The 27,240-nt window shown below is 41.6% G+C and overlaps 1 protein-coding gene across 2 annotated transcripts; it reads left to right on the forward strand.

Annotated features, from left to right (window-relative positions):
- Nucleotides 1-506: 506 nt before the first annotated feature.
- Nucleotides 507-27,240, forward strand: DHX58 (DExH-box helicase 58). Of its 2 annotated transcripts, XM_083366781.1 has the most exons (14): nt 507-578; nt 1,139-1,253; nt 6,207-6,401; nt 6,757-6,958; nt 11,372-11,562; nt 13,115-13,231; nt 13,343-13,469; nt 14,504-14,695; nt 16,896-17,152; nt 19,056-19,205; nt 19,426-19,587; nt 20,902-21,092; nt 25,324-25,420; nt 26,403-27,240. In XM_083366781.1, exons 3-14 carry the CDS (start codon nt 6,234-6,236, stop codon nt 26,580-26,582), a joined length of 2,034 nt encoding a protein of 677 aa, XP_083222907.1. In that variant the 5' UTR covers nt 507-578; nt 1,139-1,253; nt 6,207-6,233; the 3' UTR covers nt 26,583-27,240. The 2 variants fall into 2 exon arrangements, with proteins under 2 accessions (XP_083222907.1, XP_083222908.1); XM_083366782.1 differs by lacking the exon at nt 1,139-1,253 and having other exon boundaries at nt 560-578.

The following is a 27,240-nucleotide window of genomic DNA, read 5'->3' on the forward strand; positions in this document are numbered from 1 at the left end:
CTCTTGGGAGTTGCAGGGGGTGGAGAAAGGTTGTGGGGGAGGATTTAGAGACCCTCCTGTTTTGGAGCGGGGGGGGGCACCTGCCCCCACATCCTTCTGCTTCCTTGTGCAAATAGATATTACAATTAGGCATTCTCCTGAAAGTAGTTTGATTTGAGAGTAAGTTACACCAACAGAGAAATCCCCCTTGTGCTTTTAAAAGTCACGTTAGTTTAATTGCCGACATTCATGGAAGGTAGAATTTCTGTTTACACCTACTTTCCTTTTAAAAACAGGAATAAAATCAGCCAGAACATAATAAGAATCTACCAGCTTCTTCTGATATAGGATTCAGTAGTATTGAGGGGAGGTTGTGTAGAAGCCCAGTGTCCCAAAGGCGAGTGGTTTGCCAAACGTTATTGATGTGGCTGTCGAGATCCCCCTTGGCTGGGGCTCCAGTTAGAAACACGGGAGCAATTTTTGGTTTCGTTTCAAGCTCTCACTGTGCGTAATAGAAAGCTGTGCCTGGGACGTCTTGTAAATGTGGATTCACATGTCATAAGTCTGTCTCATCGCATCCAGGCGAGGCTATTGAATGGGTATGTATATAATTTGAAATGGTTTGTAGTGAATATTTTAAACGTTTTATAGGTTTATAATGCTTTGGATTTCTATGCCGATCATGTTATTTCAGTCTACGCTTAATATTAGATACAGCATATTTAGAGTCCCTGACATCTCTTTGGAATATTTTAATTGACTTTAAAACCATTGAAATCTGAATGTTTTGGGAGGTCTGGTTACATTGGGCTTGGGATGTTGCCAAGAGAATATTTTGAAAAATCTGAATGTAATATTATCCTGATATTAAGGACTGGATTCAAGAGATGTTTAATTTATTTGGTTCAGAAAGGCAGTTTTATCTTATTGATCAAAAAAGGATGTAATATGGTTTCCTTTCAAGAGATTTCATTACTTTTTACAATACAGTATTACCATTTATTTTCTTTAATTTCAGTACTTTTAAATATTTAATGGATATGTGATATGTATTCATCGTTGCAATTCCTTTTTGTTTCATTTTTTGCTTTCATATATATGCAGTGTATGTGTGTATATATATTTGTTTTCTGAGGTTTTCGCGGGTGTTTGTATGTAGATCTTTGGTCATTCGGGTTTTTCCCCACGTAGAATTGGAGGTATCAGGGCAACGTTTCGATGAAATCTCATCCGTCATCCTCAGGCTGGTGACTTCAGCTTCGTTCTTCTGCCAGGTTCGAAACTTTTAAAGTCCATTCTTCTATAGTAGGCAAATCCTCTTTCTTCTAATATTGCTCTACCAAAAGTCTTGCTGCCGTTATTAAATTCAGCATCAATTTAGTTTCTATAGCAGTAGAGTAGTAATACCCAGCAAAAATAATTGTGGAGAAAATTTTATCTTTTTCTTAAATATCTTCACCATATTCCACCAAATTTTAATCCAAAGTCAATCTGAATTCTGTGTTGACCGTCTGGTGATGTCCATGTGTAGAGCCATCTCTTGGGTTGTTGGAAAAGAGTGTTTGCTATCACCATCGTATTCTCTTGACAAAATTCTATCAGCCTGTGCCCTGCTTCATTTTGTACTCCAAGGCCAAACTTGTCTGTTATTCCGGTTATCTTTTGACTTCCTACTTTAGCATTCCAATCCCCCATGATGATAAGGACATCATTTTTTGACGTTAGTTGTATAAGGTGCTGTAGGGCTTCATAGAACCGGTCAATTTCTTCCTCTTCAGCACTGGTGGTTGGGGCATAGACTTGGACTACTTTGATATTGAATGGTTTGCTTGGATTCGAACTGAGATCATTCTGTCATTTTGGGGATTGTATCCCAGTATTGCTTTTCCTACTCTTTTATTGACTATGAAGGCTACTCCATTTGTTCTGAGGGATTCTTGCCCACTGTAGTATTTTTGTTGTTGTTGTTAGCTGCGAAGTCGTGTCCGACCCATCGCGACCCTATGGACAACATTCCTCCAGGCCTTCCTGTCCTCTACCATCTTCTGGAGTCCATTTAAGCTCACGCCTACTGCTTCAGTGACTCCATCCAGCCACCTCATTCTCTGTCGTCCCCTTCTTCTATTGCCCTCGATCTTCCCCAGCATTAGGCTCTTCTCCAGGGAGTCCTTCCTTCTCATTAGGTGGCCAAAGTACTTGAGTTTTAGCTTCAGGATCTGGCCTTCTAAAGAGCAGTCAGGATTGATCTTCTCTAGGACTGACCGGTTTGATCGCCTTGCAGTCCAAGGGACTCGCAGGAGTCTTCTCCAGCACCACAGTTCAAAGGCCTCAATTATTTGGCGCTCAGCCTTTCTTATGGTCCAACTTTCACTACCATACATTGCAACTGGAAAGACCATAGCCTTGACTATACGCACTTTTGTTGACAGGGTGATGTCTCTGCTTTTTAGTGTGCTGTCTAGATTTGCCATGGCTTTCCTCCCCAGGAGCAAGCGTCTTTTAATTTCTTGGCTACAGTCCCCATCTGCAGTGATCTTGGAGCCCAGGAAAATAAAATCTGTCACTACCTCCATTTCTTCCCCATCTATTTGCCAGGAATTGAGAGGGCCAGATGCCATGATCTTGGTTTTCTTAATGTTAAGTTTCAACCCAAGTTTTGCACTCTCCTTCTTCACCTGCAACAAGAGGCTCTTTAGTTCTTCTTCACTTTCTGCCATTAGAGTGGTATCATCTGCGTATCTTAGGTTGTTGATATTTCTTCCGGCAATCTTAATTCCAACTTTTGATTCATCTAGCCCTGCCTTTCTCATGATGTGCTCTGCATATAAGTTAAATAGGCAGGGCGACAGTATACAGCCTTGCCGGACTCCTTTTCCAATTTTGAACTAATCAGTGGTTCCGTGTCCAGTTCTCACTGTTGCTTCTTGACCCGCATATAGGTTTCTCAAGAGCCCAATAAGATGGTCTGGTACTCCCATCTCTTTAAGAACTTGCCACAGTTTGTTATGATCCACACAATCAAAGGCTTTAGCATAGTCAATGAAGCAGAAGTAGATGTTTTTCTGGAACTCCCTAGCTTTCTCCATGATCCAGCGTATGTTGGCAATTTGATCTCTAGTTCCTCTGCCTCTTCGAAATCCTGCCTGCACTTCTGGTAGTTCTCGATCCACATACTGCTGAAGTCTAGCTTGTAGGATTTTAAGCATGACTTTACTAGCATGAGAAATGAGTGCAATGGTGCGATAGTTTGAACATTCTTTGGCACTGCCTTTGTTAGGAATTGGAATGTAAACTGATCTTTTCCAATCCTGTGGCCACTGTTGAGTTTTCCAAATTTGCTGGCAAATTGAGTGTAGCACTTTTACTGCATTGTCTTTTAAGATTTTGAATAGCTCAGCTGGAATACTGTCACCTCCACTAGCTTTGTTGTTGCTCAGCTTTCCTAAGGCCCATTTCACTTCACATTCTAGGATGTCTGGCTCGAGGTCAGTGACCATCTCATTGTGATTATCAGGGACGTTAAGCTCATTCTTGTATAGTTCTTCTGTGTAATTTTGCCACCTCTTCTTAATCTCTTCTGCCTCTGTTAGGTCCCTGCCATTTTGGTCCTTTATCATGCCCATTTTTGCATTAAACGTTCCCTTCATTTCTCCAATTTTCTTGAAAAGATCTCTGGTCCTCCCTATTCTATTGTTTTCTTCTATTTCTTTGCACTGTTCATTTAAGAAGGCATTCTTATCTCTTCTAGCTATTCTCTGGAATTCTGCATTCAATTGGGTGTATCTTTCTTTTTCTCCCTTGCCTTTCGCTTCCCTCCTTTCCTCAGCTATTTGCAAAGCTTCCTCAGACAGCCATTTTGCTTTCTTGCATTTCTTTTTCTTTGGGATGGTTTTGGTTGCTACCTGTTGTACAATGTCACGAACCTCTGTCCATAGTTCTTCAGGCACTCTGTCTATCAGATCTAATTCCTTAAATCTATTTGTCACTTCTACTGTATATTTACTGTACAGTTGCAATGTATGGCAGTGAAAGTTGGACCATAAGAAAGGCTGAGCGCAAAAGAATTGAGGCCTTTGAACTCTGGTGCTGGAGAAGACTCCTGCGAGTCCCTTGGACTGCAAGGCGATCAAACCGGTCAGTCCTAGAGGAGATCAACCCTGACTGCTCTTTAGAAGGTCAGATCCTGAAGCTAAAACTCAAATACTTTGGCCACCTAATGAGGAGGAAGGACTCACTGGAGAAGAGCCTAATGCTGGGAAAGATTGAGGGCAATAGAAGAAGGGGACGACAGAGAATGAGGTGGCTGGATGGAGTCACTGAAGCAGTAGGCGTGAGCTTAAATGGAGCCCAGAAGATGGCAGAGGACAGGAAAGCCTGGAGGAACATTGTCCATAGGGTCGCGATGGGTCGGACACGACTTCGCAACTAACAACAACAACTGTATATTCAACAGGGATATGATTTAATTCATACCTGACTGGCCTAGTGCTTTTCCCTACTTTCTTCAGTTTAAGCCTAAACTTTGCAAGGAGAAGCTCATGGTCTGAGCCACAGTCAGCTCCTGGTCTTGTTTTTACTGACTGTATAGAGCTTCTCCATCTTTGGCTGCAGAGCATATAGTCAATCTGATTTCTGTGTTGACCATCTGGTGATGTCCATGTGTAGAGCCGTCTCTTGGGTTGTTGGAAAAGAGTGTTTGCTATGACCATCGTATTCTCTTGACAGAATTCTATCAGCCTGTGCCCTGCTTCATTTTGCACTCCAAGGCCAAACTTGCCTGTTATTCCAGTTATCTTTTGGCTTCCTACTTTAGCATTCCAATCCCCCATGATGATAAGAACATCATTTTTTGGTGTTAGTTCTATAAGGTGCTGTAGTGCTTCATAGAACTGGTCAATTTCATCCTCTTCAGCACTGGTGGTTGGGGCATAGACTTGGACTACTGTGATATTGAATGGTTTGCCTTGGATTCGAACTGAGATCATTCTGTCATTTTGAGGATTGTATCCCAGTATTGCTTTTCCTACTCTTTTATTGACTATGAAGGCTACTCCATTTCTTCTGAAGGATTCTTGCCCACAGTAGTATACCTGATGGTCATCTGAATTAAATTCACCCATTCCTGTCCATTTTAGTTCTTTGATTCCTAAGATGTCGATGTTCAATCTTGTCATCTCTTGTTTGACCACGTCCAGCTTGCCTTGATTCATGGATCTTACATTCCAGGTTCCTATGGAGAAAACATCTTTACAGCATCGGACTTTCCTTTCACCACCAGACACATCCACAGCTGAGTGTCCTTTCGGCTTTGGCCCAGTCGCTTCATTCTTTCTGGCGCTACTAGTACTAGCCCTCTGCTCTTCCCCAATAGCATATTGGACGCCTTCCGACCTGAGGGCCTCATCTTCCAGCGTCATATCATTTTGCCTTTTGGTACTGTCCATAGGGTTTTCATGGCAAAGATACTGGAGTGGGTTGCCCTTTCCTTCTCCAGTGGATCACGTTTTGTCAGAACTCTCTGCTATAACCTTTCCATCTTGGGTGGCCCTGCACGGCATAGCTCATAGCTTCATTGAATTACGCAAGCCCCTTCACCACGACAAGGCAGTAATCCATGAAGGGGAAGTGAAATTTAGTAAATTTAATTTACCGTAGTAAGTTTAGTAAATTAGAAGAAAGTGGAACTCGATGCCAAATGCTTTATCCAAATAGCAGGATATTTTTTGTAAAGGTTGCTGCATCTTCTAGAACTGGTTTCTAACAGTTCTCCTAGACCAGGGGTGGGGAACCTTGGCTCTTTTATGACTTGTGGACTTCAACTCCCAGAATTCCTGAGCCAGCCTAGACCATTAGTCTGCAGCCTGGGACTCTCCAGATGGAGTTAAATTTCTATTGTTCCTGAGCCAGCAGGAATTCTGGGAGTTGAAATCCACGAGTCATAAAAGAGCCAAGGTTTCCTACCCCTGCTTTAGTACTTTAGTACATTTGATTAAGCCATTGCCTTCTCATTCCTGTCAAATCTCTCCATCTTCTGTGGGGTTTTTTTAATGGACTTGAGTGTGGCCTTCTGCATGCCACAGGGACTATGATGGAAAATGGCTTTTTCAGCAAGATGCTGTGGAGTGGGGGGGGGGGAGGGAGAGGAATTAACTTGGAAGATTGGGCTGAATTGGTTTGGCTCTTGAATGCATTCACTATTTTTTCCCTTTCTTTTTTTAAAATTGTAGTTCAGCAGGTTTTCTAAAAGTGGCCCAATGGAACTGCGTGATTATCAGTTGGAGGTTATTGGGCCTGCTTTGGAAGGGAAGAATATCATCATATGGCTGCCAACAGGAGCTGGGAAGACCCGGGCAGCCGTCTATGTCTGTAAGAAGCACTTGGAGAGTCAAGATAAAAACAAGGTGGTTGTGTTAGCCAACACAGTAAGTACCAGTGGGTAGAGGGTGCTGGAAGATTGTTTTCCAAAATCCATGGCTTCTTGGATGGCAAACAGCTCAGAGATGAAACACTTTGGACCTCAAACAAATACAACTCCTCTGTTAATTATAAAAGCACCCCTTTTTCCAGGTTTCTGCACAAGTTGGAACAAAGGAACAGCTTTTTTTTTTCTTCAGGCACATGGAAGTTTGAAGAAAAGGAGTTGCTTTAGCAGAAAAGAGTGGTGCTCTTTCCAGTTCAAAAAGGCTTCTTCCAAAACATTTTGGAAGTGTACACAGCCTAATGGTGTTCATTTTATCCCCTGGAAAATGTTTCATTACAGTCACTTTGTCCTGGCAGGTACCTCTGGTTGACCAACATCTGAAGAATGAGTTCAGTTTCTTAGAAAGTCAGTTCCAAATTACATCTGTTTATGGTGATAGTATCCAGAAGTTATTCTTCTCAGACATGGTAAAGAGCCACGACTTGATAATCTGCACAGCCCAAATCCTGTACAATGCTCTTAACAACCAAGAAGAGGAAATGCATGTGGAACTGACTGGTGAGTAGCCAGTGGCAGGGTAATGGGAAGGGTACAGGTAGTCCTCGACTTATGGCAATTGAGCTCCAAATTTCTGTTGTTAAGTGAGACATTTGTTAAGTGAGTTTTGCCTCACTTTACAACCTTTCTTGCCTAAGTTATTAAGTGAATCACTGCAGTGCTAAGTTACTAGCCCGGTTGTTAAGTGAATCTGGCTTCCCCATTGGCTCTGCTTGTCAAAAGATCGCAAACGGTGATCACATGACCTTGGAACACAGCAGCGGTTATAAATACGAATCAGTTGCCAAACATCTGAATTTTGATCACATGACCATGGGGATATTGCAAAGGTTGTAGCTGTGAAAACCGGTCATAAGTGACTTTTTTCAATGCCATTGTAACTTTGAACGGTCACTAAATGAATTGTTGTACGTCGAGGACTCTCTCTACATGGAAAGAGCTTCTATTTATCAGAGCTGGTAGAAAAAAGTGTTCTGGAGAAGGAGTATTAAGACCATTGTGGTGGTTTTTGGTTTCTTTAAAGCAGTTTATAGCAGATTCATAGTAGAGACTGGAGCAGACAGTCACAGTCTCTTCAAGAAGAGGGAGCTGCAGCATACAGTAATAATGTAGTTTTAGCTGTGAATCCCCCATTCAAGCTCACTATTGTCTCTAGAGTCGTCTTTTGAACATAGTCCTGGATCACTGACAGGGCAACTTGGAACACCCTGACATTAGCAGATCTTCCTTCTGAGAGCAGGGAAAGAAGATCCAACTTCAAAACCGCCTTTGTGGAATCTTCCACTATCTTGGGATAATTCTTCCCTGTCAAAGAAGAAGGAAAGGAGTTGAATCATATTTGAATATTACAATTTTTGAAAGTCTAGCAAAGAGTGAAACGCAAATTACATTTCAATTTAGCCCTATTTCAGGCCTGGACTCTTCACTGTAGCCTAATTTTTCTTAGAAGTAAAATGGGTAATGAAGTAAAAGTAAAGGGGTTCCTTTCCATGGTTAGCAAAGTTTGATGAAGAATAGTTGGGAATGGAAACCCTCCATTTCCCCTTCCGTGTTACCTTATATGTCTACTCTTCTCTACTGCTAAGCTTGTAAGCCGCCCTGAGTCTTCGGAGAAGGGCGGGATATAAATGGAATTAAAATAAAATAAAATAAATAAAATAAATCCAGTTGCTAAGTAGCTTTTCAGAGCTAGTACTACCACACACTTTCAGAGCTTTCCCTTACGCCCAGTGACGGCTCCATGGAGTTTCATTTTTGCTATTTAAAAAAAAAAAAACGAAACCAAGAAGTGGTTTTAACTGGAGCCCCAGCCAAGGAGGATCTTGACAGCCACAAAGATAGACTTTTCCAGTCGACTTGCAGTAGAGAACGTCTGCCTCTTGACAGTCCTCCCAGTGCTACGGACTCCCAAATGCGAAGAAATGAAAAGATAGCCAGGTTATCTTCTTTGTGCCTCTGAGGTAGTTTGATTCCTGGTCACTGCCTAGAAAAGTCCCTCAATTTGTTTTGGCAATATTTTCTGAGGTGGTTTCCTATGGCTTTCTTTCTAGGGCTGAGAGAAAGGAACAGGCCCAGAATAACCCAGCTGGCTTCCTAGTTAAAGCAGAACTAGAATTCACAGCCTCCTAGCTTATCCTTTAACTGCTACACCAAATTGCCTTCTATAGCGTATTCTTGTCAACATTATATAATAAACTTATTTTAAATTATATCCTAGAGAAGGACTTGCCACAAAATGTTCGTGGATTGTCTGTCATCAGATCAGAACCAACCTTTAGTGACCACAGAGACAGACTTTTTCAGGATGATCTGTCTACAGCATAGTCCTTCAGGTCTTCCAATGGTACACCCTTTGCCACCGAAATCAAGACTGCCAAATTTACTGTAACTCCTCCTCTTCTTCTCTTTCCTTCCTCCTTTACCAATATTATAGTCTTCTCAAGGGAACTGGCTCTTCATGCACTAAATCCATCGTTTGAGTCTGGTCATTTGTGCTTCAAGTGAGAACCCTTGATTGATTTGTTCTGTAATATATTTCTTAGTTTTCTTGGCTATTGTCAAGAGTCTTCTCAAAGTTCGAAAGTGTGAATACAAGTAGTCCTTGACTTACAACAGTTCATTTTAGTGACAGTTCAAAGTTACAATGGCTCTGGAAAAAAGGGATTTATGACCATGCAGCATCCCCATGGTCACATGATCAAAATTCGGATGCTTGGCAACTAACTCATACTTATGACGGTCGCAGTGTCTCAGGGTCACGTGATTCCCCCATTGTGACCTTCTGACAAGCAATGTCAGTATGGAACCCAGATTCACTTAACAACCGTGTTACTAACTTAAAAAGTGCAGTGATTCACTTAACATCTGTGGCAAGAAAGGTCATAAAATGGGGCAAAATCCACTTAACAAATGTCTCACCAACAGAAATTTTGGGCTCAGTTGAAGTCATAAGTCGAGGACTACCTGTACTTTTTAAATTTTCATTTCCATAGAGTCACAGGGAAAATCATTGCCTGCACTGATATTTCTAGACATAGACACAATAGAGAATTTGACATACGCAAATTTTCCAGGGCTTTCATTACTTCCTACCAAGTATTAGTCTATGCTTTATTTCTTGACGGTTGGTCCTTTACTGTTGATAATCAGTCCTAAAAGGTAGAAGCTACCCCCCTCTTCAGTATCAATTACAACAGAGTTCCCCAACCTTTCCGGGTTGGCAGCCTGAACGGGGGAGTGGGGAAAGGGGATGGTTTTGTGGGAGGGGCAGATGCGTGTGTGTGCTCACGTGTGCGTATGACACCCTCGTTGCTCACGCAAGTGAGGCTGAGAGCATCTATGAGGCTTGCATGAGGAGTGCTCACACGATTGGGCCATGAGCATCCGTGATGTTTGTGCAAGTGGGGCTGCAAGTGCCTGTGACACTCATGTGAATGGGGCCCCAAGCACCTGCAACGGTCGTGTGAGTGGGGCTGTGCAAGCACGTGCACATACTAGCCACTCAGGGAGCCCAGTTGCAAATAGGCCATGGACCAGTAGTGGGCCACGGCCCACAGGTTGGGGACCCCTGAATTACAAGACCAGTTGCAGTTCCAGTTGTTCTTCATTTGGTCTTCTTTGTGTTTTAGTCTTATTTTTTTCACTATGCTCCTTGACTTTCATCACCAAAGCTTCCAGATCACTGTGTTCAGTATAGCACAAGTTGTTGATGTTTTTTCCTCCAATTTTAAAGTTTGAATAAGTAGGGATTATAAAGCCTGGTCTCACTTCTTGCTGACCTGCCAATCTTTTCTCCACTTACCATAAGAATTGTGGCTTCCTATCCTATGTATAGGTTTTACATAAGAATAAAGAGATAGCAATAGCAATAGCACTTAGACCAGGGGTAGGCAACCTCGGCTCTTTTATGAGTCATGGACTTCAACTCCCAGAATTCCTGAGCCAGCTATGCTGGCTCAGGAATTCTGGGAGTTGAAGTCCATGACTCATAAAAGAGCCGAGGTTGCCTACCCCTGACTTATATATTGCTCCATAGTGCTTTACAGCATTTCTGAGCGGTTTGTTTTGGAATTACCATTTTTCTAAGCCCTGTTTATAGATTGACATGACTGACACAATCAAAGGCCTTTCTATAATTAATGGAGCCCATATTGACATCTTTTTGGTATTTCCCAATTATCCAGCATGGGTCAGCAGTAAGATTTCTTGCTATTTAAACTTTTCTTAAGCCAGCTTGAATATGTGGCATCTTCCTATCCACATTGGGCTTTAATCTGCAATAGAAATAAACAATCCAGCAAAACCACCGTTTCAAGATCTCCATGCAGTGAATTTTGTGTGCTGCAGGCCAAATATATGCCTCGACATACACTGTCAACACAAATTATGTGCAAGTAGTCCTCAACCTACAACCACAATTGAACCCCAAATTTTTGTTACTAGGTGAAACAGTAATTAGGTGAGTTTTGTCCCATCTTATGAACTTTTCTTGCCACAGATGTTAAGTGAATTACTGCAGTTGTTAAGTCAGTAGTAACACAGTTGTTTAGTGAATCTGGCTTCCCCATTGACTGCTTGTCAGAAGGACGCAAAAGGTGATCACATGAACCTGGGTCACTGGGACCGTCATAAATATGAGTCATTTGCTAAACATCCGAATTTTGATCGGATGACCATAGGGATGCTGCAATGGTCGTCAATGCGAAAAACGGTAATAAATCACGTTTTTTCACTGCCGTTGTAACTTTGAACAGTCACTAAATGAACTGTTATATGTCAAGGGCTACCTGTATTCTCCAATTCAGCAGATATTCTTGAATAAGGGCATTCCCTTCCCACAAGCAGTCTATTAAAAGAAGAATGCATTATAATTAGTACAAAAGCTGATTATCACTTTCTCTATATGCTATGCAGATTTCTCTCTATTGGTGATAGATGAGTGTCACCACACTCACAAAGGAACTGTTTATAACAAGATTATGGAAAAGTACTTTGACCACAAGCTGAAAGGTCTACAGGGTTTACCTCAGATTTTGGGACTCACAGCCTCTCTAGGTACTGGAAGTGCAAATTCCCTGGAAGCAGCTAAGGACCACATCCTGGAGGTGAGACTGATGGAAGATACTTGGCTCAAGTATTGGAAGTTCAGTGGCATTGTGGGTTCTTCTCTTTTCCCCTCCATAGTCATAGGTTTGGAGGTTGCTCTGCATTGCAAACACAGTTCTCTTTCATACTGATAATGGAATTTTCAAAGAGCATACCTCAAGGACAGAGCACATGCTTTGCATTTAGTAATCAGAGTCTGAATCCTTGTCGTCTCCAGTTAAGAATTATAAAGTGCTTTCCCCGAAACCTCCTAAAATGGGTCTAGGACACGGGTTCCCAACCAGGGGTGCTCACACCCCCTGGGGGTGTGAGACGATATTCCAGGGGGTGCAAAAACTTAGGTTTTCAAAATTATAAGTGTATATGCATAATTCGTTGCCGTTATTTTGAACTTTTATAAAGGGTGTGAGAATATATCAGAAGCGTTCTAGAGGTGCGGGGTATAGAAAAGGTCTAGGACCTTCATGCATGGACCCTTGGCCATGCCTCCTTCCCCCACCTCCCACCTCAGCCCATTTGCCTCCAGCATTCCTCCTAACCCTAACCCTGGCCCTGCGCCCCGAGCCCTTCTGCCCAGCCCTTTTGTCGAGATCCCCTTTGTCCAGGTTCCCTTGCAGCACCATGGCTTCTGCCTGCTATCTGTCCCATGCAGCTAAAGGCCCGGGACAAAGGGGGCCTTGGCGAAAGGGCCAAGCTGAAGGGGCAGAGGGTAAGGGACCCATTGGCCAGGGAGAATGGGCAGGAGAGGGCCATCTGAGGAGGAATGCTGGAGGCAAATGGGCGGTGGGAGGAGGAGGAGGCAAGGCCAAGAGTCCGTGCCTGAAGGTCCCATTCCACCTAAAATATGTATTGTAAATCACCAATCTTGATGGATGATAAGAGTCATAAAGTAGACACTGAGGTGCATTTGAGAGGTCCTCAAGCATTGTCCTTCCCCAGAAATTAATATTCAATATATTGTCTGCAATTCTGAAGAAAGAAACAATGGATGGCTCTTTTCTCTCTTGACTTTTGCTTACTTCTTTTTGAAAATGTCACCTAATCTGGTGACAACCAATTCTGCTGTTTTGCCACATTTACTCAAATTAGTAAATGTCACCGTATTTTTCCTAACTTTCTGTACAATTTTCTGTACCAAACTTGTTTGTTTAAATTTTTGTATCAACAACAATCTCATACTTGCTTTCTGAAGTAAAAAAAAAATACTCCGAAGGTGGTCATTCCTTCTTGGAGAGCTACTCATTTTAGTTACCCTTTTCTGCACTTTTGCCAATTATTCCATATTTTTCAAGAATATTTTCCAACCTACCTGTCAAGCACCAGGGAAATCAGGAGATTCAGGCAGTTCAAATGAGTATAAAGATTTATTGCAAGCTAAAGCTCCTCGTGAAATGGGCAGCCCATAATTCATTGTATGTATAAATAAGCAGACAAATTTGTTTTGTCTCTTTTTATCACAGCATCACTTAAAGGCATTTCAACTGGCATTTTAGATCAATTGGCTGAAGTAATTTCCTGAAGTAATCACACAGCTGTGATAATTTTTTCCAGATTTGTGCTAACCTGGACGCTGAAAAAATTATGTCAACCAATAAACATAAACTCTCTCTTCATGACCATGTTCCATGTCCCAAGAAACAGTATGATCTGTCAGAACCAAGGTTGCAGGTAAGATCACCAGGAGTCTCTTAAGGAACTGTTGAAAAAAATGAATGAGCAGTGTAGATAAGAATGTTAACATGTTTTTCCACTCCCAATTTCCCAATTTATCATCTCCAGGACCCATTTGGAGAAAAGATCAGGGAGATAATGGCCCAGATCTATACTTACCTAAATGTACCTGACATTACTGCAAACTTTGGTACCAAGAGCTTTGAGCAGAAAATTGTGGAGCTTGAAACGAAAGGTGAGTATCCCTTAGGAAGCTTTGTAATACAGGTAGTCCTTGACTTATAGCAGTTCATTTAGTGACTGTTTAAAGTTACAACGTCACTAAAAAAAGTGACTTATGATCATTTTTCACACTTGCAGCATCCCCATGGTCATGTGATCAAAATTCAGATGATTGGCAACTGGCTCATATTTATGACAGTTGCTGTGTCCCAGGGACATGTGATCACTTTTTGCGACCTTCTGACAAACAAAGTCAATGGGGAAGCCAGATTCACTTAACAACCGTGTGACTTACTTAACACCTGCAGTGATTCACTTAACAACTCTGGCAAGAAAAATGGTGCAAAACTCACTTAACAAATGTCTTAGCGACAGACATTTTGACCTCAGTTGTGGCCATCAAGTCGAGGACCACCTGTATACATGAATTTGGAAGAAATAAATGTTCAGAGACAGATTTAATATCTTCCTGATTTTGCCACCTCCACTAGGTTTCTGTGCTATCTGGAGTACATGTGAGTCCAAGGCCCAAGCCTGCAGAAGATAAATTAGCTATAGCTTCTTTGGATGTGTTATTCCTTGCCCCCGGCTGATGGTCTGTAATGAAGTACAGCTGCAGAGAAGAAACTCAACTTTCAACCTAGAAAGCTTATTCTTACCAACTCTACTTCGATAAGAGTGTTCTGTTTTACCCAGGCAGAACAAGGAAAGAGGTTATAGATGAGACGGACTGAAACAGTTTATTTATTTATTTATCTATTTTATTACATTTATATACCGCCCTTTCCCGAGGGACTCAGGGCGGTTTACAGGGTAATTAAAAACCAAAAATACAAAAGTTAAAAACCAAATTTAAAAAAGATTAAATTTATCCCTGTATAAATAAAACCCCAATTAAAATAAATTAGTCCTCAGCCTGGGCCAGAGAGCTCGAAGAGCCAGGTCTTCAGGCCCCGGCGGAACGAACGGAGGTCGGGAAACAGAGTTCAGTGGAAAGATAATGTGACAGACCGTTGTCATGACTTTTGCTCTCTTTGTGGTATTAAGGAGCAAAAGAATGTTGCCAAAAAACCCGAGTTTGTGCCCTGCATCTTCGGAAATACAATGACGCCCTGCTGACCAATGAAACCGTGCGCATGATTGATGCCTTCAGTATGCTAGATGAGTTTTACCAACTAGAACACGCTACTAAGAAATTAACCCAAAAAAGCGAAGAATATCTGTTCCAGCTGTTTGATGGTAAGTGTCTGTCAGTATTGGAAATGCTAGACAAAAAGAAGTGATGGGGTAATCTCACACTGGTGGACGTGATGGTGCCATTTTCCTGATTCAGAGTGAATTCCTAGATAGCCGTTAGTCCCATAGGTGAAAAATAGCAACATGGTTGCTAGAAATTTCATTGAGTTATAGAGTGGGAATTATAGAGCTAGAAGAACTAAAAGCACCAATAATAATAATAATAATAATAATAATAATAATAATAATAATAATGATAATAATAATAATAATAATAATAATAATGATAATAATAATAATAATAATAATAATAAGAAGAAGAAGAAGAAGAAGAAGAAGAAGAAGAAGAAGAAGAAGAAGAAGAAGAAGAAGAAGAAGAAGAAGAAGAAGAAGTAGTTGGAAAGGACCTTGGAGGTCATCTAGTCCAACCCCCTGCTCAGGCAGGAAACCCTATACCATTTCAGGCAAATGGTTGTCCAGTCTCTTCTTAAAAACCTCCAGTGTTGGAGCATTCACCACCTCTGGAGGCAGGTTGTTCCACTGGTTAATTGTTCTAACTGTCAGGAAGTTTCTCCTTAGTTCTAGGTTGCTTCTCTCCTTGACTAGTTTCCATCCGTTGCTTCTTGTCCTGCTTTCAGGTGCTTTGGAGAATAGCTTGACTCCCTCTTCTTTGTGGCAGCCCCTGAGATATTGGAACACTGCTATCATGTCACCCCCTCACTCTTCTCTTCGTTAAACTACACATACCCAATTCCAGCAACCGTTCCCTATATGTTTTAGCCTCCAGCCCCCTAATCATCTTTGTTGCTCTTCTCTGTACCCTTTCTAGAGTCTCGACATCTTTTTTACATCGTGGTGACCAAAACTGGATTCAACCTGTCATGTATTTTGAAAGCCAGGAAAGTCTACAGAGTAGTCTGGCTGCCAGCAGTTGCTGTTGTTTAGTTTAGGTTTCACTTTAGGATTAGGTTTAGGTTTAGGTTAGTTTTTCCCAAAGGTGCTTTTTCACAAGACAGCTGTTTCACTTCTCACCCAAGAAGCTTCTTCAGCTCTGACTGGATGGTGAGGAAAGAAACAATTTATATTCCTTGCAGATAGCTGGTCATTTGCATTCTTTTAAGAGAATTCCTGAGGCCATTTGGAAGTTTGCCTGTCACCTCAGGGCCACCTAACCCTAACCCCCATTTTTTTTCTTCTCAAATGAAGAGCTACTTGAATGGCGTTGAGTGGTTTATTAAGTTGATTTCATTGCATTAAATCCAGTTGTTATATTTACATGTAATTCAAATTAAACATGGTCACTATGACTGCTCTCTAACATTTTGTTGCATTAAAAATTCAATTTGGTAATTATTGGAGGTTGTTGAGGTGACATCTAGCCTAGGATCCTCAGGCTGTGCCCTTCTCTTCTGAAGAGACATCAGGATGAAACCTTTGAAGGCAAGTCTGAGAGATAAGAGCATCTTCTACAATTTGTGGACTTCCAAATACACTAAACCTGCTAGTTGGAAGTATTAGGAACTGTAATCAGTGTTGGAGAAGTTAAACAAAATAAGGCTGAACAATAAGGGAAAGACAAGACAGAGGAGAAAAATAAATATGGGCCACACAACTAAAAACTCGAAGAAACTCTTCATTGCTGGAACTGACAGCAGTTTATTTTTAGGTAGCCCTCAACTTACCACCATTTGTTTAGCGACTGTTAAAAGTTGCGATGGCACTAAAAAAAATAACAGTATCCCCACTGCCACTTAATCAAAATTCAGGCACTTGGCAACTGGCATGTATTGTTGCAATGTTCTGGGGTCATGTGATCACCATGGGTGATCTTTCCAGCCAGCATCCGATAGACAATGGAGAAGCCAGCTTAAACAACTTTGGCTAAAACCATAAAACTGGACACAAAGGACTTAATCGCTTTGCTTTCTGCACTTTCTGGTCCCAGTTGCGATTGTAAATCAAAGACTCCCTGTAGTGGCAGTCACTGCCATATAATCTACTGCACTGTGTATTGGTGTAAGTTTTTGTTGTTGTTGTTCGTGTGGTTTCATTTTTCTTATTCATTGTTACCTATGTTAATCCATTGGGCTAAATGCCAACTGAAGTATAAGATCAAGACATATTATAGATGCGTGTTAGATTCAGGAATGATTCTCTTGCTGCTCATCCTTATTTGAGACCACACAATGCATTTGCTTTATAGAGAACAGGTTGTCTCTCTTGGGCCTTGCTAAAGACAGTCGCTATGAGAATCCCAAGCTTGGCAAGCTGCAACAAGTCTTGCAAAACCAATTCCAAGAACTGAAGAGCTCATGGGGCATTGTCTTCACCTGGACACGGCAGAGTGCCTATTCACTGCATGAGTGGGTCGAGGGTAACCAGGCTTTGCGTGAACTTGGGATCAAGTCTGATGTTCTAACTGGGGCTGGTTCCAGCAGTCAGACAAAGCACATGACACAGGTAAGTCTACAGAAAAATGTGGAAAAGCCTCTATCCCATTCCCAGTTCTACTGTAAGTCTAATTGGAATGAGACCCCCCCAAAAAAGATTGAAAGCCAATTCATAAGTGTATGCAAGATGACAAAGGACAGTCCACATGCATAATTTCATTTGATCTTGATCTTGCAGGATCCAATCTGAGTCGGTTACTGTGATCAGAGGTTTGTTCTTCCAAGCTTTTGGACTCATGCTAAAGCCCATCCTCAGGGCTCCAGCACAAGTCCAAAAGCTTGGAAGAACAAACTCTTATCCCGGTGACCGACTCAGATTGTTACCCTTTGCCTTCGTTGCTTTGATCTATTAAATATTCTTTTCCAAATCAAGTATGAAAAATATCCAAGAAAAAATATTTATATTTAATTTGGTCTGGTATGAGAGCTAATTTTTGACAGGAAATAGCCTTTACTCCTTACCTTAATTCTAAAAGTTAAATTAATGCTAAAGCCACAATGGACAGCTTAATTCCTTTGTTATGTGTACTGCATATGGTTCAGGTGGACTCTGGCTAGTTAAGATTTAATCCATTAGTAATATTTGAGTGCTGTGTCATGCCAAACTATTTTTTAAAATATCTTCCTGTTTTAATGTGGAACAGAGTAAATACATAGAAAAATTTCACTTCAGCATTATTTAAACTGCCGGCCCGTGGGTGTCAAACTGCCAGCCTGTGGGCCAGAAGCATCATGAAGAAACTGTGCCCACCCCATTGCCAGCAATGGCAAAAAAGCTCCGATACGTTGCGCGACGTCACATGACGTCACGAGTTTGACATGTCTGACTTAAACAGAGGAAAAAATATTTAGGACCCAGAAAACACATGACTCGGGAAACTTTGTCAGGCTCTTCCAAAACATACTAAATATGTTTTGCAGTTTTCTGATTGTTCATGGCTAAGCTAAAACAGAGGTGCGCTGTTGGCTTCGCAGGACAAACTGGATAGGAAGCACAACCAGATGAATTAATTTTATTTTATTGCTACGGTTACAGAATCTTGCAAGTCTAAAAAGTATATTTTCCCCTTCTTTATAGCCCCAAGAGGCTAGGGAGGGTCTTTGCCTCATCCACTATCCAGCCCAGTCTCCCAAGGTCATTTTCACATATCATTACATACATAAAGAACTTCTTTGAATATCAACAGTCTCACAGACAAGATGGATTGTTTTCTCATGGTTTGTGGTCTCCTATTTGAATATATCAAGGAACTCCAGCAACAATAATCGTTGTAGAAGTGATGTTTGGTGAAACCAAAGTTCTTTCCATGACAACTAATCTGTAATGCTGGATCACACGTACCAGCTATCATTTGATGTAACTTAGCCAAGAAGTTGCATTCGCACTTCCCCATCCTTTAAAGCACCTTTTTAGCCTTTGAACTGAAAATCTTACACAGCACTGTTCTGTAAGTGCTGCTGGGGACACATCGTCTCTTTAGGAAGTCATTCCTTAAACCTGATTTTCTGCTCACCAGGAATACCCTGGGTAGTTCACAAGAAATCTTAACAAAGTGCAGCCAGATAACAGTTTTTACTGTATACAACACTTCTGATATTATTGATTTATTGTATTAGGCGACTACCAAAGAAGAGTTAAGTACAGCAATGCAAAATGATATTTAAATAAAATTAAAAGTGCTCTTATTTTGGCAAGACAGAAATGTACCACTGAAATGAAATCTTATGACAAAAAATGCCTTAAGACAAAAGCCATCACCAGGGATGCCTTGCCAGATGTAGTCAACAGACTACTCAATAAAAGTCTGGTAAAAGTGTTTCAAAGAGGCTCACTTCTGTCTTCTGTTTCACTCTAGGCCAAAAGTTTTGTCTTGGATGTTTCTTTATAATTTTGTCTTGGGTGTTTCTTTCAGCAAGAACAACAAGATGTTCTCCGTCGCTTCCGAGAGGGGCAACTCAACCTTCTTCTTTCCACCAGTGTGGCTGAGGAGGGGCTGGACATCCCTGAGTGTAATATCATAATCCGTTATGGGCTGATGACAAATGAAATTGCTATGATGCAGGTCAGTAAGTTTTGAGAACCTTATTAAATGCACCTTGCCACTTGCAGGGTGTCACTCAAATGTGTCTAGGAAGGAAAGAATGCTGGGTCATTGAGAACAATAGGAGTTCAACTGAAGGGTGGTTTTTGACTGATTCATATATGTTCTTGCGGTGAAGTGGAACACTAGTGGGCTGGATCTTCGGAGATGAATGCAGGTGCTCTTCTTTCTCTTTGTTAAGGCCAGGGGCCGTGCACGTGCCCCAAACAGCATCTGTTCCATTTTGGCCAAGACCAACAGCAAAGAGGTGGCCCGTGAGAGGCTGAATGAAACTTTGGAGACCTTGATGGAGAGTGCCATAAAATGGGTGCAGGAGATGCCTGACAAAGAATACCACCTAAAGGTAAAAGGAACTTCCTGGAAAGGCCAAGAAAGTGACCTCTTATATTTAGACTTTGAGAAAGAATAACAATAAAGTACTAATTTGGTGGGAAACACAGCAAGACAGATTCTGACATGCTGTGATAATGTACTCTTATTTATTCTTTTGCTGCTGCTCTACATCACCATAATCATAGGTCACAGTCTCAAAAGCATCTCGGAAGAGATACCATGCCAGCTTTCCCCAAAAAGTCCCCTCCCACTGTGTTTGATAGTTGAAGTAGAGTCTTTTAGGGGGTAAAATACTTCGAGCTATTTGTTAAGAATTGGAACCCATATGGAACTCCGGCTTCAATGTTATCTTAGAGATGTAGCTGGGTACTTATTTTAAAAAATGCAGGAATTTAGGTAGTTCCAGTTGTGTGGAGTTCTTATTTGAACGTGGATCAGATGAACATTATAGAACATTGCAGATGAACTTCAGACTTTGAAAGAGTACATGCTGTTGAGAAGTTACTAATTCAGTGACAGGTTTCCAATTCATGTAGTCCTCAGTTAATAAACACTCTTTGGGTGTTCAGAGTTATGACAGAACTGAACATGTATTTACAACTGCTTCTTGAACTCCCAGCCATTCCATCATTTCCATAGTCACGTGTTTGCAATGTGAGTGCTTGGCAACTGACTTTTAATAATGACGGTTGCAGTGTCCCGCAATCACAAACAAAGTCAATGGGGAAGCCAGCAGGGAAAATCACGTCACTTGGGTAAGACTTTCCCCCCCTGTAGCAATCACCTTCAACCCCACCCCCCCATTGGTACAGTGCCTCACTGGCTTGTTGTGCACACTTCTATAGCCTGCCACAGCCATCCCATGCTCATGTCATCAGCTCCTCTCACATTCTTTTTTAAAAAATATATATTTTATTGGCTTTTTACAATAATAATCTTTAGTCCTTATTAATGTGTTGTCTGGGTTCATAGCTCCTCTCACAATCCTGCAGCAGCCATTCCAAGACCCATCTTGAAGTGTGCAACACCCGCCCCTTGCATAGTTTCCTGCAATTACCGGCAGACATTTACCTGCCTGTCAGTCTCCTTGCAAGCACTTGCATCTATCTTCCTGTTGGCTTCCCTACTGATCTTGCTTGTTGGAAGCTGGAAGTAAGTTGCAAGGAGGTTCTTGCTTAATAACCCATGATTGTTGCTTAACAATGGTAACTGGGAGTCCTAGGCTTGCCATCACTTAGCAATCTTGGATACCTACAGAATGAAGTCACAATATACCATATGTTCATATGCATGGAACACAAATTCTTTTAACTCTTTCCTATAGATTGCAAAATTGCAGCATGAAGGCATGATCAGCAGGAAAGTGCGGGATATCAAACTTGAGCAGCAGCGCCTGCTACACGATCCAGGCAGTGTACGTTTCTGCTGCCTCAACTGCAACATGGCTGTCTGCCATGCCAGTGACCTGCGCAAAATAGAGAATATGCACCACATCAACATTAATTCCAACTTCAGGTGAGGGAAAGTAGAAGTGGCTAGTTACTCTGTGCTTTTGGACTTTATAACATTGGGAAGAGCCATGTTATGAAGAGCTGTGGTGGCACAGTGGTTAGAATGCAGTATTGCAGGCCAATTTTGCCGACTGCCAGGAGTTTGATCCTGACTGGCTCAAGGTTGACTCAAGCCTTCCATCCCTCCGATGTTGGTAAAATGAGGACCCAGATTGTTGGGGGCAATATGCTGACTCTGTAAGCTGCTTAGAGAGTACTGTAAACCACTATAAAATGGTATATATATCTAAGTGCTATTTCAGTTGGGAAGCATATCTTGCTTTCTCCATTTGAATACCAAGATTGTATTCAAGTTGATGCCCTCCAGATACGTTGTGGGATTACTTCTCATGAATGAGAGCTGAGAGAAATGAGAATTGATATCCAATATCTGAAGAGCACTAGGATGGAGAAGGCTAGTCCTGTGCTTCAGTTTCAGAAACATGTATAGAGAATTAGGAAAGAAACTGACTTCAGCTCCTTCTCTTTGTGACCCTCCTGAGGTCTTCTTCTATGAACGTACATACCCTGAACATAGTTCAGTAAAGAATCTGGTTGACTGTTCCCCAGGAATATTCTAGACGGAAGACGCGCTTACAATCAAAGTATTAATCAAATATTTGTACAGCCACATTTATATAAAAAGACACCATTGGCAAAATCAGCATCAGTTTATTACAAAAGGTAGCTTACATACCTTTAACCCAACATCTGCCTATCCAAGGTCCATAAAAATGCCACATACAGTCTGAACCCCCTTCATGGATTACTGCCTTGTCGTGGCGAAGGGGCTTGCGTAATTCAATGAAGCTATGAGCTATGCCGTGCAGGGCCACCCAAGACGGACAGGTCATAGCTGAGAGTTCTGACAAAACGTGATCCACTGGAGAAGGAAATGGCAACCCACTCCAGTATCTTTGCCATGAAAACCCTATGGACAGTACCAAAAGGCAAAACGATATGACGCTGGAAGATGAGCCCCTCAGGTCGGAAGGCGTCCAATATGCTACTGGGGAAGAGCAGAGGGCTAGTACTAGTAGCGCCAGAAAGAAAGAAGCGACTGGGCCAAAGCCGAAAGGACGCTCAGCTGTGGATGTGTCTGGTGGTGAAAGGAAAGTCCGATGCTGTAAAGATTTTTTCTCCATAAGAACCTGGAATGTAAGATCCATGAATCAAGGAAAGCTGGACGTGGTCAAACAAGAGATGACAAGACTGAACATCGACATCTTAGGTATCAGCGAACTTAAATGGACAGGAATGGGTGAATTTAATTCAGATGACCATCAGGTATACTACTGCGGGCAAGAATCCCTCAGAAGAAATGGAGTAGCCTTCATAGTCAATAAAAGAGTAGGGAAATCAATACTGGGATACAATCCTCAAAATGACAGAAAGATCTCAGTTCGAATCCAAGGGAAACTATTCAATATCACAGTAGTCCAAGTCTATGCCCCAACCACCAGTGCTGAAGAGGATGAAATTGACCGGTTCTATGAAGCCCTACAGCACCTTATAGAAGTAACACCAAAAAATGATATCCTTATCATCATGGGGGATTGGAATGCTAAAGTAGGAAGCCAAAAGATAACTGGAATAACAGGCAAGTTTGGCCTTGGAGTACAAAATGAAGCAGGGCACAGGCTGATAGAATTTTGTCAAGAGAATATGATGGTCATAGCAAACACTCTTTTCCAACAACCCAAGAGACGGCTCTACACATGGACATCACCAGGCGGTCAACACAGAAACCAGATTGACTATATGCTCTGCAGCCAAAGATGGAGAAGCTCTATACAGTCGGTAAAAACAAGACCAGGAGCTGATTGTGGCTCAGACCATGAGCTTCTCCTTGCAAAGTTTAGGCTTAAACTGAAGAAAGTAGGGAAAAGCACTAGGCCACTCAGGTATGAATTAAATCATATCCCTGTTGAATATACAGTAGAGGTGACAAATAGATTTAAGGAATTAGATCTGATAGACAGAGTGCCTGAAGAACTATGGACAGAGGTTCGCGACATTGTACAACAGGTAGCAACCAAAACCATCCCAAAGAAAAAGACATGCAAGAAAGCAAAATGGCTGTCTGAGGAAGCTTTGCAAATAGCTGAGGAAAGGAGGAAAGCGAAAGGCAAGGGAGAAAAACATAGATATGCCCAATTGAATGCAGAATTCCAGAGAATAGCTAGAAGAGATAAGAATGCCTTCTTAAATGAACAGTGCAAAGAAATAGAAGAAAACAATAGAATAGGGAGGACCAGAGATCTTTTCAAGAAAATTGGAGAGATGAAGGGAACATTCCATGCAAAAATGGGCATGATAAAGGACCAAAATGGCAGGGACCTAACAGAGGCAGAAGAGATTAAGAAGAGGTGGCAAAATTACACAGAAGAACTATACAAGAATGAGCTTAACGTCCCAGATAATCACAATGAGGTGGTCACTGACCTCGAGCCAGACATCCTAGAATGTGAAGTGAAGTGGGCCTTAGAAAAGCTGAGCAACAACAAAGCTAGTGGAGGTGACAGTATTCCAGCTGAGCTATTCAAAATCTTAAAAGACAGTGCAGTAAAAGTGCTACACTCAATTTGCCAGCAAATTTGGAAAACTCAACAGTGGCCACAGGATTGGAAAAGATCAGTTTACATTCCAATTCCAAAGAAAGGCAGTGCCAAAGAATGTTCAAACTATCGCACCATTGCACTCATTTCTCATGCTAGTAAAGTCATGCTTAAAATCCTACAAGCTAGACTTCAGCAGTATGTGGATCGAGAACTACCAGAAGTACAGGCAGGATTTCGAAGAGGCAGAGGAACTAGAGATCAAATTGCTAACATACGCTGGATCATGGAGAAAGCTAGGGAGTTCCAGAAAAACATCTACTTCTGCTTCATTGACTATGCTAAAGCCTTTGATTGTGTGGATCATAACAAACTGTGGCAAGTTCTTAAAGAGATGGGAGTACCAGACCATCTTATTTGTCTCTTGAGAAACCTATATGCGGGTCAAGAAGCAACAGTGAGAACTGGACACGGAACCACTGATTGGTTCAAAATTGGGAAAGGAGTCCGGCAAGGCTGTATACTGTCGCCCTGCCTATTTAACTTATATGCAGAGCACATCATGAGAAAGGCAGGGCTAGATGAATCAAAAGTTGGAATTAAGATTGCTGGAAGAAATATCAACAACCTAAGATACGCAGATGATACCACTCTAATGGCAGAAAGTGAAGAAGAACTAAAGAGCCTCTTGTTGCGGGTGAAGAAGGAGAGTGCAAAACTTGGGTTGAAACTTAACATTAAGAAAACCAAGATCATGGCATCTGGCCCTCTCAATTCCTGGCAAATAGATGGGGAAGAAATGGAGGTAGTGACAGATTTTGTTTTCCTGGGCTCCAAGATCACTGCAGATGGGGACTGTAGCCAAGAAATTAAAAGACGCTTGCTCCTGGGAAGGAAAGCCATGGCAAATCTAGACAGCACACTAAAAAGCAGAGACATCACCCTGTCAACAAAAGTGCGTATAGTCAAGGCTATGGTCTTCCCAGTTGCAATGTATGGCAGTGAAAGAAAGGCTGAGCGCCAAAGAATTGAGGCCTTTGAACTCTGGTGCTGGAGAAGACTCCTGCGAGTCCCTTGGACTGCAAGGCGATCAAACCGGTCAGTCCTAGAGGAGATCAATCCTGACTGCTCTTTAGAAGGCCAGATCCTGAAGCTAAAACTCAAATACTTTGGCCACCTAATGAGAAGGAAGGACTCACTGGAGAAGAGCCTAATGCTGGGAAAGATCGAGGGCAATAGAAGAAGGGGACGACAGAGAATGAGGTGGCTGGATGGAGTCACTGAAGCAGTAGGCGTGAGCTTAAATGGACTCCAGAAGACGGTAGAAGACAGGAAGGCCTGGAGGAATGTTGTCCATAGGGTCGCGATGAGTCGGACACGACTTCGCAGCTAACAACAACACAGACTGAACATCTGACTGACTGAGACCAACTATAATAAATGTTATCCATGTGTAAATCTATATGTGTACAGATGCACTACTCTTAACATAGGAAGAGAGAGGTCAGCAAAGAACCCCCTTCCCCAAAATTGTCAGTCAGGATTTGATTCACACACCACCACCCCGCCCGTTTCCCAAGAATTGCACACTTCCTTAGGAGTGAAAGATTACAGAATGCCCAATTGTTTTCTATGCAGCCTTTATTACAAAAAGTCACCCGACTGTGTGGCAATTTCCCGTGAATTCAAAGACTGGAAGCCAGGCAGTTCCATCAGCTGCGATAAATGTGGGCAGGTAAGCACAGTTTGAACTTATTTTTCTAAATATACTTATTTTGCTCAGTTTTTATGAAGAAATAGATGTTAAAGAGGAAACAGTGTCAGGTCAGTGGGAAGGACAAATCAGACTTGTTTCTAAAATCCTAAGGTTCAAATTCAGTAAATATTCCATTCCTGGATTTCACCTTAATTTGTTTCATGGCAGACCTCAATCAAATTTCCCTCTAATGATTGTTCCCTCTATTATTGTTGTTGTTTTGGGTTTCTGTAAAGGATCTTGCAGAATGTGTTAAGGACAGGAATTTAACAGGCTATATCTGGCTTTATTGATTTGTGGAAATCCGAGTGTGAAGCCAAAGCTTGTCAAAGGTTTCAGCTAGCACAGTGGGTCTCAGGTAAACTTCCATAAGTTGATGTTTGTGCTGCATTTAGGAAAGCTTTGCATGGTCTTAGCTTGGCACAAGAACTCAGTAGATAATTATTGGGATAATAGATAATCTTGTTCAGATTATGCTTAAGCCATAATGCATTTTATTTTGATTTAGTTTGTCATCTTGGGTTAATCAAGCAATTGTAGTTTATCCAAAAAGCCATGGTTTATCATAACATGTAACCCTCAGACTGTAAAAAATGGGGTAGGGGCAGAGAATGTCTGTCCTTTTGAATGCTATCCTTGAAGGGAATCTCTAGCAGTCAGTCTGTAAGGGAAGGAAGGAAGGAAGGAAGGAAGGAAGGAAGGAAGGAAGGAAGGAAGGAAGGAAGGAAGGAAGGAAGGAAGGAAGGAAGGAAGGAAGGAAAATACAAGAGGAGGCATCCCTGTAAGCTGAGATGGGCTTTTGCAGTCTGTATTATTTCTGTTCTGCTCTTTGGTAAAACCAGGGCAGCACAAACACTGACAGATGAATTTTTATATAGTTCACTGATATTTTCCCCAAAGGTGGAAATCTATGCTTGTGATTCCTGGTGAGAGGCTAACCGTCGTATTTGTGTTCCTGCAGATTTGGGGAATGGAAATGATCTACCGGGATTTCACACTTCCAATGTTGGCCATTAAAAATTTTGTGGTGGAAACCCCAGATGGGCGCCAGAAACCCAAAAAATGGAGCAAAGTTACTTTTGAAATCAAGGCTTTTGATTATACTGAATATTGTAATACTAATTTTAAATTGGATACATAAGATTTGGCAAATAATTGAAAAATAATTCAAAATAATGGACTGTGCCCCTTATGAATAATAAAGATGTATATCTTCCTTATCTAGTGAAAATTAGCAACCCCATTGAATAAATGCATTCAAAATAATTTGAAGTAGGCCTGCTGAACCTTTTCACTAATGCCAGCCCTGAATACTTGGGGGGGCTTCTTTCTTCTTTAAATGTATTTGCGGGCTGACTTGTCCCAAAACACACGTTTGAAATGGATGAAGGTACCTGGCTGCATAATCATTCTTCTTGTACTAAAGATCTGAATTGAGTGGTGAAGATAGCATCTTTGCAACTGGGGATTTTCTGAATGCCTTGAAAGAACATGGTTGTACTTTGAAGCAGTAACCGAAATGGCAATTTCCAGACAAAATTAATGCTTTTTAGGCCGCAAGAATTGGAACTCATTCTGGAGCATTCCCACATCATAATAGGAGTAATCCAACCTTCTTCACCTCTTACACAAGACATTTAAAAGTCCAGATAGCTAGTACTTTGGATGCCTGCTTTCTCCTGAGGGGACAAAAGAGGTAAAACTCTTATTAAGTTCTCTTATTTCCCTTAACGTGAAGGAAGGGTGGGAAGTATTGTCACAATTGGTAAATTAGCTGTCCTCAATCTTGTCAGAACTTA

Source organism: Vipera ursinii (assembly GCF_947247035.1).
Source record: "Vipera ursinii genome assembly, chromosome: 6".
Lineage (NCBI taxonomy): Eukaryota > Metazoa > Chordata > Lepidosauria > Squamata > Viperidae > Vipera > Vipera ursinii.